The sequence below is a fragment of the Populus nigra genome, chromosome 15 (assembly GCF_951802175.1).
Source record: "Populus nigra chromosome 15, ddPopNigr1.1, whole genome shotgun sequence".
Taxonomy (NCBI): Eukaryota; Viridiplantae; Streptophyta; class Magnoliopsida; order Malpighiales; family Salicaceae; genus Populus; species Populus nigra.
The window spans coordinates 13,133,332-13,143,596 of NC_084866.1; the positions used below are offsets into that span (position 1 = coordinate 13,133,332).

Sequence of the window (10,265 nt, forward strand, 5' to 3'; positions counted from 1 at the left end):
CAATCCTGGCTTATCCAGTCTGCCAAACCCAATCCAGAATACAAAGGCATCCTCTTATTAATTCACGTAGAAACTACTAGTCCTAGGCTTTATAAATCCAATCATAGAGCAATCAGTAAAGAAACTTCATTATTATATGTCATATAGAAGCTAAAAACAAAAACAAAGCACAAATGAAAATCAATATAACATTGCATTTAAACTTGTTTAAGTCTTAAAACTAAAATACAAAACGATGCACCAAGGCTATGAAAACCCAAAGATAAAATAGGAAGATTATCCATAATAAAATAATAACAATTGTTAATGCTCACCTCAATAAAGTAAAACCAAGCTCGTCGCCAATATGAATTTATGTACAGAATTACACTCATCATCAACAATACCATGATATATGCAACCCCAAAGGTCACATAGAAAACCTTCATATCTATGAAGCCACCATTATCTTCGTTGTTCTTGTTCGTTGAAATTGGTGATGGTGATGGTGATGGTGGCATAACCTCACTACAAAATTTGGGTAGCGGTTCTCCACAAAGAAAAGGGTTGTCCTTATAGGAGCTTTCATCAAAAGTGGCAAACTGTGCAACTCTCGCAGGAGTCTTGCCGGATAGATTATTATGCGCCACACTGAAAACTTCTAGAGAAAATAGCTCAGTAAGTCGAGGTGGGAGTTCTCCATCCAGTTTGTTGTAAGAAAGATCCAAGCTTTCTATTTCCTTTAAGTTCGAAAATGTTGGTGGAATTGGTCCAGTCAAACTATTATGCGAAAGGTTCAATACCTTGATCATGCTGAGGTTTCCAATTTCAGGAGGAATCTCTCCAGTGAAATTGTTGCATGAGAAATCAAATCCTGCGAAGTACTGGATAATGGTGCCTCTATAAGAAAGGGATACATTCTTCGTTGTAAACTCGAAAGATTGTTGTGATGAGGACACAAAATCACGAGAATTGTATTGTTGTGGGAAAGGATGAGTAGATATCATCCAAGAGAGGATGTTACCAGAAAGGTGGTTATGAGAAAGATCAATCAGGGTTAATTGGTCCAACCTGCATAATTGAATTGGGATTTCACCTTCAAGATTGTTATAACTCAAGAGTAGAAATCTCAAGTTAGATAACCTGTCTATCCATTCTGGAATTCTACCAGTTAAATTATTATGGGAAAGATCTAATGCAAATATCTCAGAGGAGTCATAAAATGTCATTGCGATCGGTCCTTGCAACTTATTTCTAGACAAATAAACATATCTCAATTTTGAAGAAGTTCCGAATCTAAATGGTAAAGGACCAACGAAATTGTTCCCTGATAGGTCCAAGAATTCAAGAGAAGGCATATTCCCTATCCATCCAGGGATCTGCCCTTGCAAACTATTGTTCGAAAGTATTCTTCTAGTCAAAACATTGTTGGACAGGTCTAACACTTGTAGCGAGCTAATGTTACCCAATGAGGAAGGAATGCTTCCATTAAAATCATTATCTGACATCAATAAAACTTCTAACCTTGGTAAATGAGCTCCGATTTCTGAAGGGATTTGGCCTTGAAAGTAATTCATGGATATACTTAGGAATGACAAATTCACATGAGAATTCTTTGGCAACAAAAATGGACCCGAAAGAGAACAGTTTTCTAAATAAAGATCTTGTAGGTTTGTGTTGTTCTCAATCAACCAATTTGGAAACTCTCCTTTTATTTGGATGTTTGTAAGATCCACATATTGTAGGTTGAACTGATGGTAAAGAAACTTGGGAAATGCTCCCGCACCTTGTCCGCGACCACTCAAAGAGAGGTGCTCTAACTGGAACTTTGGGCTCAGATTATGATCATCTTCTTCTGCATATATTTCATTACTTGAACCATCAAAATACTTGAGTTTTGAAAGGTTGTATAATGGGCTTAATGACATAGGGATCTTCAAGTGATTGTCAGAGAGATCTAATCGTTGAAGGGAAGTCAAATTTGCTAGACACAGAGGCAAGAAACCACTGAGATCATTGCCATACATATATAGCATTTGGAGATGATTTAAGTCACATAGACCTGATCACATTATAATTTAGGAAAAAATAAGACTCCAAGTGTCTAATGAAAAATATATAACCTAGAGAGAGAGTAAGAATCATCAACGTTACCAATGGTTTGGAAGATGGTATTGTCGAGAGTATTATAACTCAAATCCAAGAATTCCAAGTTCTTAAGATTAAGGAAGCCTACCACAATCAAGAAATTATATTAATGTAGAAGGAATTAAAATTAGAAATAATTTATTACTTATTAATCATGGCTAAAAAAACTAAAAACATTATGTAAAGTGAAATATTATTAATATTAAAAGGATGGTAGAATTTTAAAAAAAACAAAGATTTCAATTGAGTTAATTTCTAAATTTGAAATTTAATTGTCTCTTTGTGTTTTTTAATATTATGAATTTAATTTAATCGAGCAGGCATAAAAGTAGAATGATCAATAATAAGTAATAGTGGAGTTGAAATTTGTTAATTTACCTCCAGAAGGTACAATGCTACTGAGTGCTCGCAACGACATGTGTTTTAGAGAAGGCAATGCTCCAAGGCTTTGAATGATATTTTCATCTAGAAAACAACGATCCAGATATAACGCTTCCAATGAACTCAAATTTTGCAATTCTGTTCAAAAGTAACAAATTAAAATTTTTAATTAAACCCAAATATATAAACATCACTATATATAATATATAACTTACCTAATATTTTTCCTCTAAAATCATTGGAGCTCAGATAAAGTGTTGTGAGGTTTGAAAATGCTTCTAATGATTCCAGTTGGAAGCTACTTCTATAGGTTGTGATATTTTCTAGCCTTAGAATACTCAAGTTGCTTGAACCTGCAAGTTAGAGAAGAAACGTATAGAAAGGCTTTCCAAAAGTAAAAACAATTAATATTGTATATATGGGTTCAGATATTGTCTTCATACTACCAGGTAGGTAATGTGAATGTGTTACTAATTACCTTCTGAGGCTATCAATTTGTTAATATTATTGCCGCTCAAATCCAAGTTCTTCAAGCTGCTCAAAGATTCTTGATATTTATAAAAATAATAGTTAATTAACACACTGCAAAACATAAATTGTGTTTTACAAAATTAAATTTAATAGATAATTAAAAGTAATAGTACATAAAAAAACTAACCTTTCAAATTGATTAACCCCTCCAATTTATTATAACCTAAATATAATGATTCAAGAGACGAAAATCCCTCCACGAATGATAAAATACTATTATCAAAGTGATTTATTCTCAAGTCAAGATGCTCCAAATTGCTCAATCTCTGCTGTTCATAACTACCTATACAAAAAAAAAATTAAGACTTCACGTAAAGAATAAAAAAATATATTATTGAAGTAATTTAATTATGATTGATCAAGAGATATGTAATTGTTAAGACTTTAAGTAAAGAGGTTGAGGCGGTAAAAGTAAAAATAAAAAGAGTAATTGTTACAGTGATGATGTCATGATTATAATAATATTGGTAATTGAATAATTCTTGTTGTTGTAAGGAATTAAACAAGTCCTTATTACTAAATATGATTTCTATTTTCTTCGATGAATTACTGTGGAGAACCAAAATGATACTAATTAAACAACACCTTATTTGATTAATTTGAAAAAACTAATCTAAATGTTTTGTAATACGAGAGCAAACCTTTCTTCTCAACCAAACCAGCTATACGATTATCTGACAAGGACAGAGTGTTGAGTTGTTGAAAAGGAAGAAACAAGGAGGCATTCAAGTACCAATCTCCCAGTTCCTGATTCCTTACGCTCCCAAGATTGAGCATGGTGACTCGACCTGTGCTGCTGCTGCACTCAATACTTTTCCAAGAACAACACTCGGCGTCACCTTTTCTCCAGGAGGGTAGGGATGTGCCATTGGGATGGTTAAGAGCATCTTTGAGGTGCAACAGAGCGATTCTCTCTTCCTCCAAGCAACCAAGAGGCAGCCATCCTTGCAGGGAAACCATCATTACTAACACCATCAACATCTGAAGTAGAAGCCCCATCTTAATATCAAAAAGAAATGCTGATCAATATTTGTTATAGAGGACAGGGAGGAGGTTTAGGCTTTTATAGAGGACTTCGCGGACCCATGCCGTGAAAAAAACTGCACGACGGCGACGGTCTCCCATCCCACGGACCCATCTCGTTCTTGCATTTTATTATACTTTTAATCTGAAAATCTTTTAGGCCGTGGAAAAAACTGCATGATGGAAATTTCCTCTCGGACCCAACTCATGGAAAAAATGCATGATGGCACCGTCCAACGGACCCATCTCGTGGAAAAAGAAGAAGCAGGATGGCAGAGGACGGCAGTGTCCTCTTCATCACATTCATTTTCGTTTTGATATAATTAAGTATAATTGCTAGCGTTGATTTTTTTATTTTTTATTTTTACTTTCCTCTAATATATTAATATTACCGTGGATGAACTGTTTAAAAAATTTATGTTTTTTTTAATTTGATTTTAACAATTTAGTTTTAATTAAAAACCATTTGATTTTGATTTTGATTTTGATTTTGATTTTTTATAAAAAAATAGAATTGAAAAGAAAAAAAACCGAAATGAAAAGGTGTTAAACATTAGTGTTATGCTATAAGTTTTGCAAATAATATATTTTGATCCTTAAACTTTAAAAATCATGGAAATCATATAGTTTCAATACCTCAATATTTTTTCACTTTGATTTTAATACAAAAATTTATTTTAGTTATTTTTTAATTTCTAATCAAGAGAGGAGAGAGAGGTCGCCAGATTCTGACGATAGAAAAAGAAAAGTATCATTGATACTGATTTAGACTATTAAAATGGATGATATTTGTATCAAATGACTTCATTTGACGATAAAAACTCATATTAAGTTTTTTAAAAAAAGTTCGCGAGAAAAACAAATATAATTTTTAGTTGATTTCCTATCTAAAAAGAAGCATGATAAGTTTTTTGTTTTACTATTACTTATATAAATGGATGAAGCATGAAAAATATAGAAGGCGATTGTTACAAACTAAACTCACTGAAGATGAAATTGAGAAATCTCAAGGAGCAAACTAAAAATTTAACAAAATCTGACCATGTCGTTCCAGAAGCCAAGAAAGAACATTAAAAAAATGGAATCACATCAACATCAACATCACTTGTAGTATAACCCTTTCAATCAGAAAGCTTAGAAACCAGGCTGGGTTTCTACGTGCACGACACTTCTCCATTTATATCTTCTACATTTATAAAGTAAATTTGTACTGGGTAATTTAACCTATTTTTTTTATTAAAATTATTTCTTAAATTTTTTTAAATACATCTTAAAAAAACAATAATTTAAAAACCATTTAATTTTGATTTTGATTTTTTATAAAAAAATAGAATTGAAAAGAAAAAAAACCGAAATGAAAAGGTGTTAAACATTAGTGTTATGCTATAAGTTTTGCAAATAATATATTTTGATCCTTAAACTTTAAAAATCATGGAAATTATATAGTTTCAATACCTCAATATTTTTTCACTTTGATTTTAATACAAAAATTTATTTTAGTTATTTTTTAATTTCTAATCAAGAGAGGAGAGAGAGGTCGCCAGATTCTGACGATAGAAAAAAAAATATCATTGATACTGATTTAGACTATTAAAATGAATGATATTTGCATCAAATGACTTCATTTGACGATGAAAACTCATATTAAGTTTTTTTTTTTAAAAGTTCGTGAGAAAAACAAATATAATTTTTAGTTGATTTTCTATCTTAAAAGAAGCATGATAGGTTTTTTGTGTTACTATTACTTATATAAATGGATGAAGCATGAAAAATATAGAAGGCGATTGTTACAAACTAAACTCACTGAAGATGAAATTGAGAAATCTCAAGATTTATAAAGTAAATTTGTACTTTATAAACCAGGCTGGGTTTCTACGTGCACGACACTTCTCCATTTATATCTTCTAGATTTATAAAGTAAATTTGTACTGGGTGATTTTGACTGGCTAATTTAACCTATTTTTTTATTAAAATTTAGAATTTTTTATTTAAAATTATTTTTTAAATACATCTTAAAAAAACAACAGCTAATTAAAAACTAACTGCAAGGACCCCAAACGTACAGACCCTCTCGTGGAAAATTTGTTGCAGTGTCTCTCAATTTTAAAATAAAAATCTATTTTATTTTATTTTTATTTGGAACATACTACCAACCAGGTCATATCTAGGTAAAGTCTATGTAATACACGGTTTGTTTTTGTATTTTAATAGCATTTCTAAAAAAATTAAAAAAATTATTTTTTTAATTTCAAATTAATATTTTTTTGGTTTTTTAGATTATTTTCATGCGCTGATTTCAAAAATAATTTTTAAAAAATAAAAACATATATTATTTTGATATATTTTTAATTAAAAAATATTTTTAAAAATAACCGCAACTACACGCCCTAACAAAATCTAAAAATATTAAAAAAATAAAAAAACAAAAAATAGACCAAATTTGTTTTTACAGTAAGCACCATAGTGGTGGGGCAAAAACTTGATCGAGAAATAATTATTTATTCATTAAAACAATTATTAATTATAGAGGAAATAAATATTTTTTAATAATTTTAATATGTTAATATTAAAAATAAAAAATAATAATAATTTTTTTAATATATTTTCAAATAAAAAACTATTTTAAAAAATCCCGAACATATAGTTAAGGTTGTTAAGGTTGGGCCTAGATTGTCTTTTACCACAGCTTGGTCTGCGAGTGCTGTATCAATCTGTCAGTCATGCTTGTGGGTTGACAGAGATGACTAGACTGGAACGGTCAATGATGTAGTACTGTTCAACACGCGTCCTTTGTTTTTAATAGATTAAACCAGTCCCTAACCATTTAATCAACCTCCCAAATAAACCTAATTTCGAGATTTCTCTAAATTCCATCCCTGCAGATTTTTTATTAAACCCTCAGCTTCCCGTGTCACGTCCAACGTGATCCTTACTTTTAAAATTCTTTAATTTGCCCCTTAATTCGCCTTCAAAATTCCAATTTCTTGCAATTGAACTGTATCAATGAGGCTTTTCAAAGTTTTTAAACCAAATTTCTTTCTGTCCTTAAAATATTTTTAAATTTTTAAAAAAACATTAGAGATCCAAAATTAGGTTATGGCAGGTTCTATTGGATAAGAAGAGCTTAATGGTGGTTGTTTAGAACCTCAATATTTCCTGAAAAAATAGTTCTAAGCCAAAAATAATAAATCTAACCAGATTTGATTTCGGGTTTTCGGACCTTATTTTGGGTATTTTGAGTTGATGAATTGGTTTACGAGTGTTTCAAGGGTGTTGGCAAAAGCCGTCTTAATTTTTTAGAATCTAGGTTTGTAGACAACACGTCGCCCTATGAATTTTTTTTCTTAAAATAAATAGCAATGGATAACAAGTTGTCTACCTCTTTAAAAATTTTAAAAAATATAGAACCAAGCTCAGGCTTGTGCGCCTGTTTTTTTTTTTTTTTTGCCCTCATTTTTTTTTATTGTATATATATAAAGTATAAATTTAAGAGAAAAATATTATTTAATCCATTTGAGTCCATGACCTGGATCACAGGTTTAACAAGTTAAGTCACAACACCCAAGCTATTATTTAAAAAAATTCTTTTTTAATATGTCTCTTTTAAATAATTTTTAAATTTTTGTTTCAATTAATAAATTACTCATCAATGAATTGTTTGTTTTTTTATTAACCTTTTTTTAATAGAGATTTTTTTAAAATTATTTTGTGTGTGTTTAATTTTTGAAGTGATTTTGTTTATTCATCTATGATTTTTTTAATCTTTTGTATATGAAATTTATTTTTAAAAATAAAAAAATTATTTTCAAATAATATTTCTAATATGTGCAGCGTTGTAGATTTTTTTATTTTTTATTGTATTCAAGTAATTTAATGTGTGTGTCTATTTCTAGTATTGTTTGATTATATAAACAAATATTTTGATTAGCAAGATTCCGCAAACACAACCGGGTAATATCTCCTCTTGCATTAAATATCTTGATCTACATATATTTCTCAATTTTTTCGATTTTATTTTTAGTGAGCGTTAATGATTTTTTTTAATTTATTAACATTAGTTCTCAATTTATTTGATTATATATATGTATAAATTTTTTAATTTATATTTAAAAACTTTTTTAGCAATAAAAATACATCAAAAAAAACTTACATATATAATTTTTTCTAATAAAAAATATAAATATTTCACCCGCAGTGAAGCGGAGTTCACGCAGCTAATAGACTAATATAAACTGTTACGCGTGTATCAAAGTTTAAGATGAAAACTGTGATTTTTCAAAACTCACGAGTACATTTTCGACAAATGCTAGGGGAAAATTTTCCTAATTTTAATTTAGTCAAAACCTTGTATTATTCATCAGCAAGGTCTAAAATCGTCTTTAGATCGGAAATTCTGTATAGTTAGGACAACAGATGATTATGGATATATGATTCATGTGAAGGTTCATCAGTGGTTTAGTTTCTTTCTCCAGTAAACCTTTTAACTGCAAATACCAGTCCGAAATAGCTCTAAACCTACTTGCCATTCACCTATTCAGCATCACCTGGAATCTTTCATAAAGGGGCATGTGTGGCATTGAGCTAGAGGACCATGGCAAGCTCATGAGGGCTTTTGTATTTTGTTGTTCAGAATTGAAGGTGTTAGGTACGGCCCTGTCTGGACAAATTTTACAGACTATTTATATGGATACTATGAGTACAAAATCATTTCTCCTTGTGTCAGAATCTCCCTCACTTTAAAGTCTTTCTTTACACTTCATGTAGAAATTTGAAGCTGCTGGGCTCAAAATCTGTTTTTGGCAGAGAAAGAACTAGAAAGTAGGTATTTTCTGCGTTACTGCCTTCATCATTGCAGTCTAACTAGCGCAAATGTTGAAGTTTATCTATGAATAATAATGCAATGAGAAGGTTGCCACTTGCCACTTCGTTCAATGTTTTGCTTTTGGTGTAAATTGTGGTTATATGCATATTATACCTTTGCCTAAGATCTGAACATCAAGCAACTAAATCAGTACAGAGCTTGCTCTCTTGCAAAAAGCATTTAAATGCATATGTCTAAAGCTCAGATAACTGGTAGTACAGAAATAATAAAAACCAGGAATAGCTTTAGACATTTGATCCAATGTGGCATGAGATTGTCACTTCAAAATTCTAACACATTCAACAAATAAAGGAGTATTAATCTGACTAAATAGAAAAACCCCCCAGAGTAGAAATTACTAAATTAGTACTATCTTAACATTCTCAACTACAATTAAGATTCTGAAGGAGCTAAGCGTTTTCACAGAAACAGGAGATACTACTGCTAAAGGGTTTACAGAAATAAAATGCAGGATTAAAACATCTCCATCTTTTAGTGATAGCAAACGCAGAAGGACCGACAACGACAGACTATCTATGCTGTGATCTATCTCCGACCTGAAGAGCAAAAATTTGTTAGTTAATAACTTTCTTTCTGAAGCTACAGAGATTTTTCTGCAAAAGATTGAAACCTGAGTACCATTCCAAGTCCAGCTAATTGAAACACTGTCAAGGGCACAATCAAAACACAGCCACGAAAACTCTTCTATATAGATAACAACTTAAGTGTGATGCATTCTGGTTCTATGTGAGGTGTTGGTGGACTCAAAGTTCAACATGGTAATTCATGATAACTGTCCAACATATGTGAAAGAAACATAATATTTCATGAAACCCTTTGCTGTAAAATTGCCACTGGATATAAAATCTAGTTTCATTATTTCCAGTTGAATCATATTCAACTGATGCTTTTTTTAAAAACCTGATATGAATAATTGAGCTACAGACAAGAGAAGCTTTAAGAGATTCATAACTAACATAGTTGATGATCAGAGACAACTTCCATACTCAAATCTTTTGGAAAATAGAAACAGCTAACTTGACCTCAGTAGGTCATGCGTCACCATCTTGATATTCAGTTAAATAAGATTAATGCAGTCAACAATGAACACAGACATACACTAAAAAAAAAAACCTTAAAACAGAACAAAAAATGTGAAATGATCTTATTTTTTTGTGTAATTTACCTACCTTTGGATTTTCTTGCTTAAGATTTTAGCTTTTTTCTGGATCTTCCGCTCTTTATGATCATACAGCTAGGTGAATCAGAAGCAGGCTTGGAAAATGAATGGGACACTTCTGGTTTTTGTTTTGGCAGTTTAGCCAAGAATTCTAGATAATCT

General features: G+C 30.8%; 1 protein-coding gene across 1 annotated transcript; it reads right to left on the reverse strand.

Annotated features, from left to right (window-relative positions):
- Positions 1-174: 174 nt before the first annotated feature.
- On the reverse strand, positions 175-4,168 carry LOC133674240 (cuscuta receptor 1-like). Its single transcript, XM_062095270.1, has 7 exons — positions 3,681-4,168; positions 3,167-3,322; positions 2,987-3,055; positions 2,724-2,861; positions 2,506-2,646; positions 2,134-2,211; positions 175-2,041 (listed from the first exon to the last, which is right to left on the reverse strand). Exons 1-7 carry the CDS (start codon positions 4,036-4,038, stop codon positions 198-200), a joined length of 2,784 nt encoding a protein of 927 aa, XP_061951254.1. The 5' UTR covers positions 4,039-4,168; the 3' UTR covers positions 175-197.
- Positions 4,169-10,265: the final 6,097 nt, after the last annotated feature.

Bases quoted from the DNA above. Each gene is read 5' to 3' on its own strand.
- LOC133674240 (XM_062095270.1), bottom strand. From the start codon at position 4,038: ATGGGGCTTCTACTTCAGATGTTGATGGTGTTAGTAATGATGGTTTCC. The intron at 2,212-2,505 runs GTAAATTAACAA...TGATTGTGGTAG, and splicing joins TAGCATTGTACCTTCTGGAG to GCTTCCTTAATCTTAAGAAC. The intron at 2,042-2,133 runs GTAACGTTGATG...TAATGTGATCAG, and splicing joins TACCATCTTCCAAACCATTG to GTCTATGTGACTTAAATCAT.